Consider the following 20,643-nt stretch of genomic DNA (forward strand, 5'->3'; position numbering starts at 1 on the left):
CCACACGGAGATTTCGGTGATTTTATCGGGGTTCATAATTTATTAAATGCTCCTTTTATTTTAAAACGCGCGCAGCTCCAACAAATACGCGGTATTACACTCTGTACGGCGATGTGATTAATGTTTTTAAGTAACAAGTATTAATAGCTAGAGACGCGTATGAGTTTACTGCTGCAGTAGCGACGACTATTCATACTAGTAAAGTAATACTTTTATTTTTAAATACAGTTCTGTAAATATATAAATGTATACAAATAAAAAGTAAAAAGTTGTAAAACCGTTTCGTTGAATCTTCGAAATCTTTGTACTACCAACTATCTCGCTGATGCATGATTGTTTGTTTGTTGCTTTTAGTTTAAAATAATACTTTTCACAAGAATGTAAGTACGTTTCGATAGCATAATGTGTAAAACCTTAAAACCTTTGCTGCAGCATTGCAGCTTCGTTCGTCCCTACAAACTACGGCAAATGTTAATATAACATAGAGTACACACCAACCAACCAACCAACTAACGCAGACCACGTCAAATGACATTATTCTCGTCGTCGTACTCGGGCGGGATATCCTCGACCAGAATGTGCGCGTCCAGCAAACCTTTACAAAGCGGCAACCTCCCAGCACACGGTTCATGGTCGGGCGGCCGCGGCTGTCCCTCGCAGCGATCATCCGGCTGGGCGTTCATAGCCTGATCAACGCACAAAATGGACCGCTTTCGGACGGGCCCAGCAGGATCCGGACCTCCACCTGTAACCTTCCGGCAGGTCACCGAGCAGAGTTGCCACGGTCCCACCCACCAGTTGGCCGGACAGGGATCTTCGTTGCAGACCCGGGTCAACCGGTCGTGCCGCTTGTTGTGGGCGTTCTGTTCGCACAGTGCGTTCGCCACGATGCCCTCTCCCCGGTGATGGCAAACGGACTCGCGGTGCTGCTTTCCGCCGCCGCACGTCGCCGAGCAGAGGCTCCAGTCGGCCAGCTTCCAGTAGTACGGCGAAGGGTGTGGCGATGGGGTTGGCTTGGACGGTAGCGTGTACTCGTACCGGATGCTGGTGTTGTTGTTTTTCTTTTTAACGATGACCTGGGGTGTGGGAAAAAGAGGAATTAAATTTTGTTTTCTTGCTGGCCATTCGATAGTTACATTTTATTTTTGTGCACCTAACTATTTAATTTTTTTATCTAGAAATGCTACAATAACAGGGTGTCTACTTGAATCCAGAATCAAATGTTTCTCTTGATCTTTTTGTTTGATGAAAAATATAGGGGGAGAGGGGGTAATATGCACCCCCGGGGCAAAATGCACCCCCTGCTTTTCTCGGTATTTGGAAGAATTTTACGGGGGAAAAATCATAGAAATTGGATGCTTAACATTGCTAAACCATGCTGGAAAAATTTGAGCATCGCAGTATAAAAACAGCTCAAGTTATTTGCAAAACTTTAAAATGTTGTGTTTTCATCTAATTTTCATTGAACTTTCATTATGATTTTTGGACAATATGAAAAGTATTTATTGATATTGTAAGTGTTGAGGTATACAGTTTTTGCCATAATCTTCATTATTCTGTTGATAGATGAGTCCAAAAATATTAAAAAATGCATTTTTAATTAAATTTTCTGCAAAAAGCGTGGTCGGGGCAAAATGCACCGCTGTGAAGCTCCTTTGTAAAAACAGCGGTGTCATCTAGTGGTGACTAGTGAAAACTGCTTTTACCCGGTGCATTTTGCCCCATGTTGTGGTGCATTTTGCCCCGTTGTTGTAGTGCATTTTGCCCCAATGTTGCGGTGCATATTGCCCCGCATGGTCGTTTGAAATGAATCAAAAATGTTTTTAGAAATTTGATATTTTTAAACAATTTTGAGGTTTTTTAAGACTTTTTTTACATGGATGACGAAGAATAATAGTTTTTTTACAACATCGAACAAAATTCTTCCACAGTAATGCTGTAATGGTTGAGAAATCACAGTTTTCCCTTAGGGGGTGCATATTACCCCCTCTCCCCCTACAATAAAATTACTTGTTCATCATTTATTGCACTTTAATCGTGAACTATCTGTTTTCTTAATCTACATTTCCAAAATAATAAATTATTTTTCGATTTTGATTCTTATGTTATGATTTGTTATTGTGTATTGTTAATTTTTTTTTGTTACTGTATTTTTGTCTTTTTTGTCTTTTTTGTCTTTTTTGTTTTTTTTGTCTTTTTTGTCTTTTTTGTCTTTTTTGTCTTTTTTGTCTTTTTTGTCTTTTTTGTCTTTTTTGTCTTTTTTGTCTTTTTTGTCTTTTTTGTCTTTTTTGTCTTTTTGTCTTTTTTGTCTTTTTGTCTTTTTTGTCTTTTTTGTCTTTTTTGTCTTTTTTGTCTTTTTTGTCTTTTTTGTCTTTTTTGTCTTTTTTGTCTTTTTTGTCTTTTTTGTCTTTTTTGTCTTTTTTGTCTTTTTTGTCTTTTTTGTCTTTTTTGTCTTTTTTGTCTTTTTGTCTTTTTTGTCTTTTTTGTCTTTTTTGTCTTTTTTGTCTTTTTTGTCTTTTTTGTCTTTTTTGTCTTTTTTGTCTTTTTGTCTTTTTTGTCTTTTTTGTCTTTTTTGTCTTTTTTGTCTTTTTTGTCTTTTTTGTCTTTTTTGTCTTTTTTGTCTTTTTTGTCTTTTTTGTCCTTTCTGTTTTTTTTTGTCTTTTTTGTCTTTTTTTGTCTTTTTTGTCTTTTTTGTCTTTTTTGTCTTTTTTGTCTTTTCTGTCTTTTTTGTCTTTTTTGTCTTTTTTGTCTTTTTTGTCTTTTTTGTCTTTTTTGTCTTTTTTGTCTTTTTTGTCTTTTTTGTCTTTTTTGTCTTTTTTGTCTTTTTTGTCTTTTTTGTCTTTTTTGTCTTTTTTGTCTTTTTTGTCTTTTTTGTCTTTTTTGTCTTTTTTGTCTTTTTTGTCTTTTTTGTCTTTTTTGTCTTTTTTGTCTTTTTTGTCTTTTTTGTCTTTTTTGTCTTTTTTGTCTTTTTTTGTCTTTTTTGTCTTTTTTGTCTTTTTTGTCTTTTTTGTCTTTTTTGTCTTTTTTGTCTTTTTTGTCTTTTATGTCTTTTTGTCTTTTTTGTCTTTTTTGTCTTTTTTGTCTTTTTTGTCTTTTTTGTCTTTTTTGTCTTTTATGTCTTTTTGTCTTTTTTGTCTTTTTTGTCTTTTTGTCTTTTTTGTCTTTTTTGTCTTTTTTGTCTTTTTTGTCTTTTTTGTCTTTTTTGTCTTTTTTGTCTTTTTTGTCTTTTTTGTCTTTTTTGTCTTTTTTGTCTTTTTTGTCTTTTTTGTCTTTTTTGTCTTTTTGTCTTTTTTGTCTTTTTTGTCTTTTTTGTCTTTTTTGTCTTTTTTGTCTTTTTTGTCTTTTTTGTCTTTTTTGTCTTTTTTGTCTTTTTTGTCTTTTTTGTCTTTTTTGTCTTTTTTGTCTTTTTTGTCTTTTTTGTCTTTTTTGTCTTTTTTGTCTTTTTTGTCTTTTTTGTCTTTTTTGTCTTTTTTGTCTTTTTTGTCTTTTTTGTCTTTTTTGTCTTTTTTGTCTTTTTTGTCTTTTATGTCTTTTTGTCTTTTTTGTCTTTTGTGTCTTTTTGTCTTTTTTGTCTTTTTTGTCTTTTTTGTCTTTTTTGTCTTTTTTGTCTTTTTTGTCTTTTTTGTCTTTTTTGTCTTTTTTGTCTTTTTTGTCTTTTTTGTCTTTTTTGTCTTTTTTGTCTTTTTTGTCTTTTTGTCTTTTTTGTCTTTTTGTCTTTTTTGTCTTTTTTGTCTTTTTTGTCTTTTTTGTCTTTTTTGTCTTTTTTGTCTTTTTGTCTTTTTTGTCTTTTTTGTCTTTTTTGTCTTTTTTGTCTTTTTTGTCTTTTTTGTCTTTTTTGTCTTTTTTGTCTTTTTTGTCTTTTTTGTCTTTTTTGTCTTTTTTGTCTTTTTTGTCTTTTTTGTCTTTTTTGTCTTTTTTGTCTTTTTTGTCTTTTTGTCTTTTTTGTCTTTTTTGTCTTTTTGTCTTTTTTGTCTTTTTTGTCTTTTTGTCTTTTTTGTCTTTTTTGTCTTTTTTGTCTTTTTTGTCTTTTTTGTCTTTTTTGTCTTTTTTGTCTTTTTTGTCTTTTTTGTCTTTTTAGTAATTTAGTAATTTAGTAATTTAGTAATTTAGTAATTTAGTAATTTAGTAATTTAGTAATTTAGTAATTTAGTAATTTAGTAATTTAGTAATTTAGTAATTTAGTAATTTAGTAATTAAGTAATTAAGTAATTTAGTAATTTAGTAATTTAGTAATTTAGTAATTTAGTAATTTAGTAATTTAGTAATTTAGTAATTTAGTAATTTAGTAATTTAGTAATTTAGTAATTTAGTAATTTAGTAATTTAGTAATTTAGTAATTTAGTAATTTAGTAATTTAGTAATTTAGTAATTTAGTAATTTAGTAATTTAGTAATTTAGTAATTTAGTAATTTAGTAATTTAGTAATTTAGTAATTTAGTAATTTAGTAATTTAGTAATTTAGTAATTTAGTAATTTAGTAATTTATTAATTTAGTAATTTAGTAATTTAGTAATTTAGTAATTTAGTAATTTAGTAATTTAGTAATTTAGTAATTTAGTAATTTAGTAATTTAGTAATTTAGTAATTTAGTAATTTAGTAATTTAGTAATTTAGTAATTTAGTAATTTAGTAATTTAGTAATTTAGTAATTTAGTAATTTAGTAATTTAGTAATTTAGTAATTTAGTAATTTAGTAATTTAGTAATTTAGTAATTTAGTAATTTAGTAATTTAGTAATTTAGTAATTTAGTAATTTAGTAATTTAGTAATTTAGTAATTTAGTAATTTAGTAATTTAGTAATTTAGTAATTTAGTAATTTAGTAATTTAGTAATTTAGTAATTTAGTAATTTAGTAATTTAGTAATTTAGTAATTTAGTAATTTAGTAATTTAGTAATTTAGTAATTTAGTAATTTAGTAATTTAGTAATTTAGTAATTTAGTAATTTAGTAATTTAGTAATTTAGTAATTTAGTAATTTAGTAATTTAGTAATTTAGTAATCAAGCAATTTAGTAATTTAGTACTCAAGCAATTTAGTAATTTGGTAATTTAGTAATTTAATAATTTAGAAATTGAGTAATTTAATAATTTATCAATTATAATTTATAATAATTTAATGATTTATTTTGAATTTAATATTTGATACAAAATAAGATTTGTAATAATCTTTTTTATCTTTCTAGATTTAGTTTAAAAAAATGAACTTTTTTCCCAGGAAGTAGACACCATTAATGTTTGAAGTACGTAGTAACAAACTGATGGAAGGAAATTGAACGTTTACCGAAACGGCTACGAGTGCGACAACGAAAACCAAGCAAAGCACGCTTAGGACATTTACCGCTATGACAATATCATCGCTGATCGGTCCCGGTATCTTGACCCGTTCCTGCTCGTCGTCTCGCTCGTACAGCGCCAAACTGCCTGCCATCTCGTACTCGCCGGGTAGTTGAATGTGGCTGAAAGAGGCTTACACTTAGCACAAGATCTTGATCCTAGCAGATGAAATACTTACCGATTCCCGTTCAGGTAGTACTCCTGCCCGTTCGCTTTCCCAATGCCAATGTAGTTCTTCGAGCGGATCATCTCCTCCACGAGGATATTCCTCGCACCAGCTGGCACCTGCAGCAGCTCCTCGTACCCGTCACCGCTGGCATTAACCTGGCGCGTCACGTTGCCCTGGATGACGGTGCAGCTGTCCTCGCGACCCCCACACACGCCGCACTTGTCCACGGTGGTGTTGGAATCGACGACCCAGTCGCAACCCACCCTCCGGCACAGTCCACCGATGCACATGTCGTTGGAGCCCACGTTGCAGGGCGTCCCGTCCGCGGCGCTGTCCCCGAACGGCATGATGATGGTGTCCTCCGAGTTGGTGCAGTACAGCTCGCACGGTTCGTCTGCACGGGGGAAAATGAGCGGAAATTAGAGATTAGCTGAAATATGAACCAAGAAATGCTCTAAAATGTTGAAATATTGATCTTGTTTTCGGAGGTCAATGGGTTGAAACCGAATTCCAAGTTGTTCCCGATTTATAACTGTTGTTCCCCGGGGATGTTCCGTTGAGCGGACATTGGCGGCACCGTATGAATATGGGCAATATTGGTGTCAAACTTCACGATTTTCAAAATCACATTGAAAATTACGAAAATGGACATTTTTAATGGACTGGCAACAACTCGAATAGTCTGGGTTCCCCGGGGGATGTTCTGTTGGAGGGACATTGGCGGCACCGATGAATATTGGCAATATTGGTTTTAAATTTCATATGGAAATTAAGAAAATTAACATTTTAAACGGACTGGCCACAACCCGGATGTTTCCGGGTTCCCCTGGCGATATTCCGTTGAAGGGACATTGAAGGAAATAATTTTTTGAATTAATTTAAATTGTGGATGACTGTAGAAAAAATCATTTGAGATTTTTTTTTCAACTTCTTTATTTGTTATTGATTCATTTGTGCCGATAATGTCCCTTCAACGAAACATACCCGGGGAACTTGAATTGATGCAGTTTGTGACGAATAAACTTTCTATGTTCATTTTCGTAATTTCGATAGGTGATTTTGAAAACAGTGAAGTTTGACACCAACATATTCATATGATACCGCCATATCCCTTCAATGGAACTTCCCCCGGGGAACCCGGAACTACAAGGGTTGTGGTCAGTCCACTCAAGATGTCCATTTTCATAATTTTCATATGTTTTTGTTATTTTGAAAATTTTGAAGTTTGACACCAAAATTGCCCATATGATACGGTGCCGCCAAAGTCCGCTCAACGGAACATCCCCCGAGGAACCCATTTTCGTAATTTTCATATGTGATATGAAAAATCGTGAATTTTGACACCAATATTGCCCATATTCATACGGTGCCGCCAATGTCCGCTAAACAGAACATCCCCGAGGGAACCCGGACAAATTCGGATTGTGGCCAGTTCACTCACAATGTCCATTTTCGTAATTTCCATATGTGGTTTTGAAAATCGTGAAATTTAACACCAATATTGCCCATTTTCATCGGTGCCGCCAATGTCCCTCCAACGGAACATCCCCCGGGGAACCTGGAACCATCTAGGTTCTGGTCAGTCCGTAATTTTTATATGTGATTTTGAAAATTGTGAAGTTTGACACCAATATTGCCCATATTCACACGGTGCGGCCAATGTCCTTCCAACGGAACATCCCCGTGGGAACCCGGACCTATCCAGATTGCGGCCAATCCAGTTTTTTTTTTCTGGAAATAATTTCTTCTGGTTTTGAAGATTTTGGCAAATTGGTCATGCCAATATATTAAAATAAATTTATTTCCTTGTTTTGGTTTAAAACGACAAAATAAGCATTCTGAAATCATTTTCTTGAAAAACTTGTTTAGAGATAAGCCAGGAGTGTAGCCAGAATTTTGGTTCGGGGGGGCGGGGGGGGGGGGGCTGGAAGAAGAAATTTTCTTCTTCTTTTCTTCTTCTTCCCTCTCTCCCATATGTCTTCCAAAAATTTCGGGGGGGGGGGGGGGGGCTTCAGCCCGAAGCCCACCCCCCTGGCTACGGGCCTGAGATAAGCCATGTTCAAATTTTAATCTAGAATACGAAAAAATACGAAAAAAAATCATTGGTTTTATATAAAAAAAAATAAAATGAAAAAAAAAAGATTATTTAATAAAATTATAAAATCACTTTACAGATGAGTCAAAAGAACAAGAACAAAAGAAAAATTGGTGACCGAGCCTCGTAGCCTAGTGGTAACGCTTCCGCCTCGTAAGCGGCAGATCGGGGTTCAAATTCAGGCTCGGACCAACACAACTGGTGATCTTTTCCCTTCTGGATTCGATTACTTGGTAAAGGGAAGGTAGTGTATCAACACAAGCTGGACCTTATCAACGACACCTTACGGAGGCGACCTACGGAATGTTAACATTGTTAACATTAAGTTAAAAAATAGCCACTGAACCCGCTTTGTAAATGCGGCCCCGATACTCTTCAAGGGTCACGGAAAAATAAATACTTATTCAAAATAGGTCTGTGGGTCACATTAAATTAAATTTGGCCCGAGGACCATACTTTCAACACTTCTTTAAAGTAAGAAAAAAAAAAGTTGTGAAAGAAAAACATCAAATTGATGACTTTATTTGATTATTTTTAATTTGTAATTTGATTGATTATTTGTGAAGATAGCTTTGATTTCCTACATTAATTTTCATCGAATCAAACCAGAGCACAGTGGGAAAAAAGGGCCCAACAAATTACCGCAACATGATTTCGCGCAAACCATCGATTGCTATACACCTAAAGCTTCGTTTTTGCACCAGGAACAATAATCCAATGAAAAATCGTACTGCACGGACCAGTGGCCGGAGTACAGGCCACCGGAAGATCCGGATTTTTGGAAAAAGTGTCAGATTTATCCAATTGTGAACTGATAAGCTTTCTTTTTCATGAATAGTCATGTAAAAAAATCCTAGAATAATGAATATTAAATACCATATGACCCATCGGAACAGGTTCCACCGATCTCCGGTGGCCATTTCTGGAACCGCATTAGGAAACAGCGTAAACTAGTCATGCGACGTATCAAACTTCTTGATTTTGAATGGGGACATGAGTTATACACTCCTCTTTTAAAAACATGAAGTTTGATATGTCGCAAGAGTGGTTTCAGGAATTTGCCAAATATGATCTTCGGATGTGGCCACCGGAGAACCTGGGAACCGGTCACCGGAGGCAAAAATACATTTTAAGGATACTCTCCATCCAAAATCAAGAAGTTTGATACGTCGCATGGATAGTTTACGCTGTTTCCTAATGCGGTTCCGGATGTGGCCACCGGAGATCGGTGGAACCGGTTCCGATGGGTCATATGGTATTTAATATTCATTATTCTAGGATTTTTTTACATGACTATGCATGGAAGAAGAAAGCTTATCAGTTCACAATTGGATAAATCTGACACTTTTTCCAAAAATCCGGATCTTCCGGTGGCCTGTACTCCGGCCACAGGTCCGTGCAGTACGATTTTTCATTGGATTATTGTTCCTGGTGCAAAAACGAAGCTTTTGGTGTATAGCAATAGATGGTTTGCGCGAAATCATGTTGCGGTAATTTTTTGGGTCCTTTTTCCCACTGTGCAGAGCCTTTTTCAAAAATAAAAAAATAACTCCGCTATTAGTCCGTTAAGTACCCATTCGTTCTCAGGTGACTAACAATTTGACTGATTTTGTAGCTTAATATCGCTGGCTCTGATTTGGATCGCCCATGATGTTTCATCAAAACAACTCGTTTATTTTTCGGAGCAACCCCTATCAATTTCTTGCGTATGATCAATTCCCCAAACAAAGTCACCATACTTAAAAGCCATGCGTACACCTGTAGCTCCAACATGGGATAAATGTGAAACAGGGTTACAATTTTGAACTCTTCCGGGGAAATTAACTTCCTGGCAGGTTCAGATCCCCCTATTAACTTGCTCATCAACCCTACCTCGAAGAAAATTTGATAAAAAATCTCAAACTTTCGCTTGAAAAGACTGCCAGGGCGAAACCGCAAAGCACTGAATCCGGTGTGAAATGGCGCTGGAACAACTGCCATGATTCGTCGGTTGGTGCTACGATCAAAATTAGAATCCAGATGAATAATTTTATTGGTGACGTAGCAGGAAAGCAGGTGGGCATAGTTGGACTGGTAGAACTGGAACTCTGATTCATTGTAGAAGCGAAAGTTGAACCGCTTCTGGGCAACTCGAAGTAATTCGGAGTATCCTACTTTGTTCATGGCGGTGATCGTTTGAAACTGAATTGTTTGGACCGTTTGCCAAACATTCAAGTTTGCTAGCAACCTAAATTGAAACTAAATTGGTAATGGAACTTAAGGGCAAAATTATTGTTTACTCTGTCCACTAATGGAACTTGAAGGTCACCGTTGGGTTAACTTGATGAGAATGTAGTTATGGGTCTGTTAGTCATCATGCGTGGAACGGTTCTCCGGGCGATCGTTCCCGATCTTGAACCGTACATTTCCTGCAACGGAACGTCACTTTTTGGACCGTACGGAGTTCTACTTGCTTCGTTTGTTGTTTGGTCCAATATCACCCTGAAGATCACCTACCAGCAGTGCAAAACCAGCTCCAATTACGCAAAATGTCGGTTGGTCGGTCCGGATGGTTATCCAAGTGTTGACGATCATCACGACTTGAATATGTACCCGGCAGCCGTCAGATCGTACAACAAAGATTTTGCGATAACCCCGAAACGAAACGAACTCTGTTTGATAGCTCCCCGAGGAAGTTTGATCAACGAGGGCTTGTTTCTATTTCTCGGCAACGGAACAGCAGTATTTTTCCTACTGTTTTACTCAATCGTAAGCCAATTCTTTCCACGCCGAAGGAAACGAACATCTTCGCTGTGGACAAGAATGGCTTACACAATATCTCAATCAGGAACCTTGCAAAATGTGACCATGCGAGAAAAGTTTGCGCTTGTTCTGATCAGTGTTTACTCGTGCTACATACTGTCCCACGTTCAAAACGAACTTTGTGCCACGAAATCAGCTGTGCGCTACTACCAGGACTACAACACGATTGAAGAAGTGCGTAACGCAGGTCTTACCATCATGGTGCCGGAATCCTACAAAGTAGGGTACTCCGAACTTCTTCAAGCTCATCAAAATCGCTTCAAACTCCGCTTCTACAACCGGTCCGAGTTCCGGTTCTACAAATCCAGCTACGCCCACCTGCTGTCCTGCTTCGACGCCCACAAAAGGGTCGAGCTGGATTCGAATTTTGACAAACGCATTTCCCGCCGCATCATGGCCGTAGTCCCAGAAGTCTTTCACACCGGCTTCATAGGGGTGCGGTTTCGCACGAACAGCCCATTTAAGGAACACTTTGAGCAGTTTTCCCAAAATTTCTTCGAAAATGGACTGATGAAAAAGTTAGCTGGCGGTCCCGGGCCAAGCGGAAAGCTGATTTCACCCGAAGAGTTTGAAATTGTTACGTTTTTTCAGTTTCGTCCCGTCCTGAAGCTGCTGGGGCTCGAATGGATGGTAGCGATTGTGATTTTCTTTGGAGAATTGTTAGTACGTAAAAGAACCAAGGTAGGAATTGTAAGACAGCGAAGAGTTGTTTTGGGTAGGCCTGGCCGCTCCAAATCTGAACCAGTAATTCGTAATTACAACGTTAGTCAAATTGTTTGTCTTTCGATGAGAAATGGATATGTCACGGATTAAATGATCGATACCTGTAGAGAAATTTGAGCAAAATCCATTTTTTTTCTTTCATGAGGAATATAACGTATAACACTCGAGAAATAAGAACATATCGTCGTTGGCGTTCTATCTTGTCGCAGTGCATTTTGGGCCAAATTGAGTCAAGAACGCCATTTTGTGAAAACCTCTCCTTTTGATCTTCGCAGATCAAAAGGAGAGAAAAAAAAAATTCGATTACAAAGTTACAAAGTTGCAGAATTGTAATGTAATACTTGAATTTGAATACTACAAAATTTTGGCATTCGATTATTTTTTGTATTTCTTAATATGTTTAAAATGATTAAAAATCACAACTTTTGAGATTTTGAACAAGAACATTTTTGTAATGCTGCCAATAATATAAAAGAAAAAATCGATTGGGATTTGAAATCAAGGAGTACTTTACAGAAGTTATGAAAAAGATGAATTCACCTGATTTTTTTGGTTTTTTTTAGAAAGGGTTGCCGAAGTTTGAGAAGTTCAGCAAAAAGATTTCCTATAAATATGTCTAAGAAACTTTAAGATTGGACAATAAGAATGAATTGATGAAATAAGGACAGCCTCAAAAAGAGTAAGCCACAGGAAAATTTAGTTGTTTTCTATCTTCCAAATAACACTCAATTTTCAAATGCCGATATCTCAGCAACTGTTCCGATATTCATTTAAAAAAATGAAATATAAGTGTAATTTTCCGGTAAAATAATATTTAGTATTTTAATCAAGACAATTGAAAGCGCATTTTGTTACAAAAAATGAACTGTGAAACAGTAGATATATCTTACTTTATCAACATTTCTGTAAAGTTCCGGTTTTGCATCTAAACATGAAAGGATTTTTTTTCGACCGATTTTTGAAGTATTCTAAAAAATAACATTGTTTTCAATAAATTGGCAGCCCATGAATAATTTTTTTTATCGATATCGATTAACAAACATCCCACATTCAAGCAAACCATTAACCAATATAGAAAAAAATATTTTCAATTGAAAAAAAATATTGAGTGGTCATTTTACCTAATATAATAGCTATTACAAATTGTATGCAAAGTTTTATCCCTCGGCTCTGCTGGAGAAAAAATGGTGACAAAAATTTAAAAAATAAAGTTTAGAAATTGATACAATGCTCCATAGACCACAGATGATTTTTTTATTGTCATAATCCAAAATCCATATCTTCAGATTTTTTGATCGATTTGGTGTCTTTAGCAAAGTTGTAGATATAAGTTTAGACTTTTCAGGAAAAAAAAAATCCGAATTTCAACTTTACAAAATGTTGTTGCTCGATTTTGACAAACCTTTTTAAACTCAATTTTTCACTTTATTTTTCTCCCTTTTGGTTTAGTTTTTAATTTGTTTTAGTAGACTTAAAGTGCCAACTTATCAACATTCATGAATTTTTGAAAAAATATTAATTTTTAACACGTTTTGAAAAAAAATTCGAAAAGAAAACCAAAATGCATTTTTGGATGCATTATTAAATTTGCAATCGATTACACAGCAAAAAAACTGATGGTAAAATCGCATGCAAAAGCATGCACATCACCTTTGTGAGAAAAAGCATGTAATATTGTATGAGAAAACGTGTATACAAAATGCATGTGCCGAAGAAAAAAAAATCAGGTCTGCTCACGCTAAAAATAACATCAATCCGGCGAGAGTCATATTCAGATTACCAGTTCCGCGCCCCAACCCACTCGGCTATTTCGCCGCTATGTAAATAGTTGGATCTTCACCGATGTAGGTGTAGGTTCCCCATACATCGTATGCAGTTAACACAGTATACGACGTACGGAAAACCTACTATTACATTGGCATTGATCCGACTATTTACATAGCGGCGAGATAGCCGAGTGGGTTGGGGCGCGGAACTGGTACTATGAATATGACTCTCGCCGGATTGATGTAATTTTTGGGGTGAGCAGACCTGATTTCTTTTCTTCGGTACATGCTTTTTGTGTACATGTTTTCTCATACAATATTGCATGCTTTTTCTCACAAAGGTGATGTGCATGCTTTTGCATGCGATTTTACACAGAAATTTTTTGCTGTGTAGATTTTTTTTAATTTGATAAAGTTTGCCGATTTTGATTTAATACTAATTTTTGGCAGAATTTTTCGAAGAACATTTCTTTTTTCAGCATTAATAATAGTGTCTGTCGTCGTTCATATCTGATGAAAACTATTGATTTGGTCCATTTCTTGACTTTTTTTTGATAAGGTCCTATAAACAAATGTAAACATTGAGTGTATCCCTTTCACACCTTATGTCAAAGTCCATCGGAGTAAGCGGGATACACTCAATGTTTACTTTTGTTTATAGGACCTTATCAAAAAAAAGTCAAGATTTGAAAAACTGAAATTGCTTTTTTCGAAGAGATTACAAAAGGTTGCACATTCAATAGGTAAATAGAAGGCCGGAAAGTCAAAAATCAGTAGCACCTGAAAATTTCTTGTTTTCCAAATTTTCATTCCTTGCGAGGTTTTATTGCAGCAACCATAGCATCTTCAATGTTAACACAAGAAAACTGATTGTCCACGCTCCTTACAAATGGACAATTTTTCGATATCTCGAAAATTTTATAAAACAACATCAAAATTTCATATTTCCAGACTTTTTTGAACAAATGTAAACATTGATTTTATGTCAAATTTCGTAAATTACATTAACACTAATCATAACTGTTCGGAGAACCTTACTCGGCCAAGCAACGCGCAATCAACTTTATTAAATTTCATCACCGCGTATCACTTGATACTGTCTTTCCTCCTGAACTGCAGAGTACCCAACAATCATAATGTTTCGTGAAGTTATTCACTGAGCTATGCTCGCATCCAGCCAGCAAGCCAAATTGATGAACTGGTAATAAGAGGTTCTTTCAACTGCGGGCCTACAATCCGATACCCGACGACGCTGCCCATTACTCGAATAGTCGAACAGTCGCGAGCCAGCCCGAGCCGGGTTGGAACGGACGAACAAAAAAGAAAAACAAATGGGCCAAAGTGAGATGGAAATGGAAAAAGCGGAAGGCGCCTGTGGTGGATCGAAAAGCGAAGGGTGCTTTTTATAAAAGCGCCAGGTGCGGTGAAAGGTGTCGTCATTGTGCTGCTTGTGGTTTGCCCGTTGAAAGCTTCGGTCCAAAAAGGGGTTTGTTTGCTGGTTTGTGATTTGTTCTGTTGTGTTGATTGGGACTTCGGTTGTGCAATGGGAAGCTTTGTAAGTGTTATCAGTGAGAATATCCTAGAACGTGATATAAGTTAAGGACTTTTAAAATCTGAAGCTTATAAAAAGTTTTATCCAAAAAATATAACAACTTTAAAACAAAATGTGATTTACTTAAGTGTAAAAGAAATTTTATTAAGTGTTTGATTTGATTGTTTTGTTTTTATTATGAGTAAAAGTTTATTGAGCTTTGTGTGAACATAATAAGCAGTAAAAAAGTTCATTGTAAAACAAATGTGTTAAAAAGATTAAATTTTTTAATGAATGCTGTTGAAAACATAACAAAAACTTCAAAAATTCAACGGATATTCAAGTGCAATAAGCTGAAAACAATTTAAAATCTTATATTTACATTTTTTTGAAACTTATGATTGCAAAAGAACTGACTCTGTGTAAATTGCATTTTAAAACATTTTTTTCAAAAAAATTGAAAAATATTTGCACCGGCCTTAAACATATTTTTGAAAGCTGCTTGGCAATAAAAATTGAGAATTAAAATATTATAAAAAAAATTCAGCAGCAGATATTTTGACAAAAAATGAACAATTTGATGGAACCAAAACATATTTTGTAAAGCACTTTAAAAATTGTAGGAAATTAGTTTATTGATATTTAATGTTAAATAGGTGTAAATATAACGTTTAGAACCATACAATTTGCAAGGTTATTTAAACTCTTTTGAAGCTCCATGAAATTAATGTATTGGAATTAAAGCCCTCGCAAAAAAAAAATATTTCACTGAAAATCACTAAGCATATAAGGTAATGATTTCCAATAATTTTTTTTTCATTTTAAATCAAAAAACATAATTTTTTGATAGTCCCAAATGATTTTTTTTTGTCACAAATCGTATACAAATATATTTTCTTAAAAAATCAACTTTGTTTGTATAACTTTTCAGGACTCTCAGATCGGAAAAAGGGTTATTTAGACATTTTTTGACAGAATCGTGTTTGTAATAATAAATAAAGCATTTTGCAATAAATTAATTTTTAAAAACTTCAAAACAGGGCTTGAAATTTGTGAGCTTGTAATTTTTTTTGCACAAAATCTGTCACCATTTCCAGATGTAATATTACCATCATTATTTTTAACTGTTAATGAAACTCTTTTCTCGCGTTAATTTTTAAAACAATCTTTTTGCTATAAGTTTCCTATGCAGAGAGTATTCTAGTTTTGATAAAGAGTTTTACAGCGTTGGTTATGAGTAGAATTTCTTGAAAAACCTAGTTTATAGAAGCTTATCCTGCACAAAAACGTTATAAAAAATCATGCCATGACAAAAATTTGAAACAAATCAAAATTTCTATATATAAGTAAAATAAGAAGTACAATTACATAAAGAACTTTTTTTGACATATTAAAAAAATATTAAAAAAATAATTTAAAAAATCGTCTCATTCAATTTAAATGACAAACATTAATAAAAATTAAAATTATAACCGATCATTGTTTCGTCCAGTGAAAACGATGAAGTTGATCGTTATCGAATGATGATTTTTTTTATCGACGGTCAACGATTATTTATTTAAAATGAACTTATGAGCATAAAGCAAGAAGGCTCAGACTTAAAAAACTTTTAACAAAAAAATGTTTTTTTAAAGTGTGGCAGGTTAGAAGTATAATTATTCAAAAACCTGAAATTAAGTGGTCAACTTAGGAAACCTCTTCAAAAAATAATTTCACAGTTAGTTTTATATTTAATTTAAATTTCATACAATAACGTTAGGTCACATTAACAAACATACATTTAAAAGTAGCAAGTACTGTGGACTCTTTTGTTGTCGATATTGAAGGGACCGTCGAGAGCGGGAGTTATCAAATTATAGAACGAAAAATCAAAGCAATCTATTTGAAGGGATTACGAAATTTATTGACAGCTGGAGCAATATTGATATCCAGAAGATCGACAGACTGAGACAAAATAAACAGGACACTTTAAAAAATGTTAAATAAATACAAACAAAGTTTTTAAAATATGCTTCAAGTATACTTTTGTATCGATAATGTTGAGATTATATTAAAAGTTCAAATTTAAAATAAACTCAATTGAGCAATTCTCTGAGGTTTCGGTCATTCGTTTTTTTTGTATTTTTTAATCCGGCTGAAACTTTTTTGGTGCCTTCGGTATGCCCAAAAAAGCCATTTTGCATCATTAGTTCGTTCATATAATTTTCCATACAAATTTGGCAGCTGTCCATACAAAAATGATATGTGAAAATTCAAAAATCTGTATCTTTTGAAGGAATTTTTTGATCGATTTGGTGTCTTCGGCAAAGTTGTAGGTATGGATATGGACTACATTGAAAAAAAAAAATGATACACGGAAATTTTTTTTTGGTGATTTTTAATTTAACTTTTTGTCACTAAAACTTGATTTGCAAAAAAACACTATTTTAATTTTTTTTATTTTTTGATATGTTTTAGAGGACATCAAATGCCAACTTTTCAGAAATTTCCAGAATGGGCAAAAAATCTTTGACCGAGTTATGATTTTTTGAATCAATACAGATTTTTTCAAAAAATCGAAATATTGGTCGCAAAAATTTTTCAACTTAAGTTTTCGATGTAAAATTGAATTTGCAATCAAAAAGTACTTTAGTGAAATTTTGATAAAGTGCACCGTTTTGAAGTTACATCCATTTTTACGTAACTTTTTTGAAAAAAGTCGCAGTTTTTCATTTTTTTAAATTAGTGCCCATGTTTGCCCACTTTTGAAAAATTTGAAAAGATATTGCCATGCAAATGTTAAAAAACAGGAAAATTGATGTTTTTTAAGTCTCACCAAAACAACCCACCATTTTCTAATGTCGATATCTCAGCAACTAATGGTCCGATTCAGATTTTTAAAATATGATACATTCTTGAAATTTTCCGATCTTTTCGAAAAAAATATTTTCAAAAATTTAAAATCAAGACTAACATTTCAAACGGTTGGACATTCAATATTACGCCCTTTTGAAATGTTAGTCTTGATTTAAAATTCTTAAAAATATTTTTTTCGAAAAGATCGGAAATTTTTACGAATGTTTTTTATTTTAACATTGTTAATCGGACCATTAGTTGCTGAGCGGCAGCGAATGACCGAAAGGTTAAAACTGCCGGAAATAAATCAATTAACAACATCAACATTAGTTGCTGAGATATCGACATTAGAAAATGGTGAGTTGTTTGGGTGAGACTTAGAAAACATCAATTTTCCTTTTTTTTAACCTTTGCATGGCAATATCTCAGCAACTAAGGGTCGTATCAACAAAGTTCAATAAAGCAAAATATTGAGAATTTTCTCAGCTTTTCAAAAATATTTTTTTTCAATGGTGTGCAAACATGGACACTAATTTAAAAAAATGAAAAACAACGACTATTTTGAAAAAAGTTATATAAAAATGGCTATAACTTGAAAACGGTGCACTTTATCAAAAATTCACTGAAGTACTTTTTGATTGCAAATTCAATTTTACATCGAAAAATGAAGTTGAAAAATTTTTGCGACCAATATTTCATTTTTTTTTAAATCGGTATTGATTCAAAAAATCATAACTCGGTCAAAGATTTTTTGCCCATTCTGGAAATTTCGGAAAAGTTGGCATTTGATGTCCTCTAAAAATATAAAAAAATAGTGTTTTTTGCAAATCAAGTTTTAGTGACAAAAAGTGAAATTAAAAATCACTATTTTTTTTACCGTGTATCATTTTTTTTAGTGTAGTCCTTATCCATACCTACAACTATGCCCAAGACACCAAAACAATCAAAAAATTCAATCAAAAAAAAAGATACAGATTTTTGAATTTCCATACATCATTTTTGTATGGACAGCTGCCAAATTTGTATGGAAAATTATATGGACAAACTAATGATGCAAAATGGCTTCTTTGGGCATATCGAAGACACTAAAAAAGTTTCAGTCGGATTAAAAAATACAAAAATTAAAATTAAAGAAAAAAGACCGATTCCGTAGAGAACTGCTCAATTGCAAACTTAAATTGAACTATTCCCATAATCGATTACGACTCGATCAAATATAATTCAAAATCACGTGCTAACATCATCCGGTCTAGTCGCCGTACAGAAAGCAAGTGCAAAGCAAGCTCTAAAACAAGTAGTTACATTTTATCGACCGTGAAGAAAGGCAAACTTCACACAAACTGGCAAAACTCATCTCAAGTATCGATTCCGGTCGCCGGCACCGATGAAAACCGTCGAAGCGTTACCTTGTTACCACGCTTCGTTATGCAACTTAGGGATGCACTTTGCGATGCAGGTTGTGTGCAGTGATAGTACTCAACAGAAAGGGAAAGGATTGTTCTTTCGCATGTTCAACTCGTAACACTAATTTACGGAGTTTTGCAGGGTTTGGCCCTGAAGACCCGCTGCCCTAGTTGTTGTAACAATTGTTTTAAGTTATTTAACGTTTGTTTTCTCATTTTTTTTTTTTCAACACGCAGGCACACATTCAACTGCTGGTCGTCGTAGCATTGACGGCACAGTTCGGTCCTACACCGGTACAGAGCCGTAGCTACAGCTACTCGAACTTCCACGAGTCCCCGTTCGACGAGTACGAGGACATCAGCAGTACGGGAGCGCACGACGATTCCATAACGCTGGGTTCGGAGAGTGACGAAGTTCACCACAATGCGATCGTAACGCACTCGCAAAAGTCGAACCGTTACTCGGTTCCAATTTACCAAAAGATCGGCGTCCCCGTGCCGCATCCCGTTCCGGTGGCCGTCCCGCAGTACGTGAAAATCAACGTGCCCCAGCCGTACCCGGTGCAGGTGAACGTCGAGCAGCAGATAAAGGTGCCGGTGTACAAGATCGTGCCGAAGATCATCGAGCGGCCCGTCCCGTACACGGTGGAGAAGTCCTACCCGGTCGAGGTGGAGAAACCCTTCCCCGTGGAGGTACTGAAGAAGATTGAGGTGCCGGTGCCGAAGCCGTACCCGGTTCCGGTGCCCATATATCGGCACGTGACGCAGCGCGAGAAGACGCACCGAAGCTGGCGGTATTAAGCTACAGCGGTGATGATGTTGACTAGTTTTTCATTCTTTGTTGATTAATTTATTACTTTTCGACTCTGTTTTGTGTAAGGGTAATTCTCTACCAACTCACTCGAAATCGGGAAAAGTTGCCGCGACCACTCTTCGATTTGCGTGAAACTTAGTTCTAAGGGGTAACTTTTGTCCCTGATCACGAATCCGAGGTCCGTTTTTTGATATCTCGTGACGGAGGGGCGGTACGACCCCTTCCATTTTTGAACATGCGAAAAAAGAGGTGTTTTTCAATAATTTGCAGCCGGTGATGAGATAGAAATTTGGTGTCAAAGGGACTTTTATGTAAAATTAGACGCCCGATTTGATGGCGTACTCCGAATTCCGAAAAAACGTATTTTTCATCGAAAAAAACACTAAAAAAGTTTTAAAAATTCTCCCATTTTCCGTTACTTGACCGTAAAATTTTTTGGAACATGTCATTTTAAGGAAAATTTAATGTACTTTTCGAATTTACATTGACCCAGATGGGTCATTTTTTCATTCAGAACAATTTTTTTTTCAAATTTCGTGTTTTTTTAACTTTGCAGGGTTATTTTTTTAGTGTGATAATGTTCTACAAAGTTGTAGAGCAGACAATTATAAAAAAATGATACACATACATAAGGAGTTTGCTTAAAAACATCACAAGTTATCGCGATTTTACAAAAAAAAAGCTTTGAAATAAATACTTTTTGTGTTTCTTTTTGCTTTGTTGTCCGTGTCTGTCGTGGGTGACGATGAACGGCCATGATCGACAACGACCAACTTTTTAAAAACTTTTTTTTCTTCGTAAAATCGTTATAACTCGTGATGTTAATAAGCAAACCCCTTATGTATACAGCAATTCCATTTGAAAAGAGCCTAAACCGAAAAAAAGTTCTCCGATCGGGCTCAAATTTTTTCTAGGAGTTCCTTAGCCAAAATAATTAGTCCCTATTTTTGTTTGGTCATTAGGGTGACCTACATCGTGCAATGGTGGTTCGAAAAATGGCAATTTTCGTCATTTTTCGCAAAAACCACTTTAAAAAAATCATATCTCCGCGTAATTTCATCCGATTTTAGCTGTGTTAGACGCAAAAGAAAGGTGATTAGTTTGGCTATTTGAGAAAAATAGTAAAAAATTCAAAATCTAGCTTAACATTTGAAAAAGTCGTATGGAAAC

General features: G+C 34.7%; 2 protein-coding genes across 6 annotated transcripts in view; one reads left to right on the forward strand and one right to left on the reverse strand.

The window, feature by feature from the left end:
* Positions 1-11: 11 nt before the first annotated feature.
* LOC120419999 (A disintegrin and metalloproteinase with thrombospondin motifs 7) overlaps positions 12-20,643 on the reverse strand; it is a 128,644-nt gene continuing 108,012 nt past the window's right edge. For 4 of the 5 annotated variants that reach the window (XM_052709294.1, XM_052709297.1, XM_052709295.1 and 1 more), the window contains 3 exons: positions 5,514-5,898; positions 5,283-5,457; positions 12-1,076 (listed from right to left, as the gene is read on the reverse strand). In XM_052709294.1, the coding sequence (XP_052565254.1) occupies positions 525-1,076; positions 5,283-5,457; positions 5,514-5,898 (1,112 nt within the window). In that variant the 3' untranslated portion in view covers positions 12-524. The remainder of the gene's footprint in view (positions 1,077-5,282; positions 5,458-5,513; positions 5,899-20,643) is intronic. The other variant, XM_039582891.2, reaches the window with a different exon arrangement.
* On the forward strand, positions 14,358-19,645 carry LOC128093234 (uncharacterized). The gene is made up of 2 exons (XM_052709298.1): positions 14,358-14,445; positions 18,897-19,645. The coding sequence occupies exons 1-2, from the start codon at positions 14,434-14,436 to the stop codon at positions 19,458-19,460; spliced, it is 576 nt and encodes a 191-aa protein (XP_052565258.1). The 5' UTR covers positions 14,358-14,433; the 3' UTR covers positions 19,461-19,645.

Source organism: Culex pipiens, chromosome 3, assembly GCF_016801865.2.
Source record: "Culex pipiens pallens isolate TS chromosome 3, TS_CPP_V2, whole genome shotgun sequence".
Taxonomy (NCBI): Eukaryota; Metazoa; Arthropoda; class Insecta; order Diptera; family Culicidae; genus Culex; species Culex pipiens.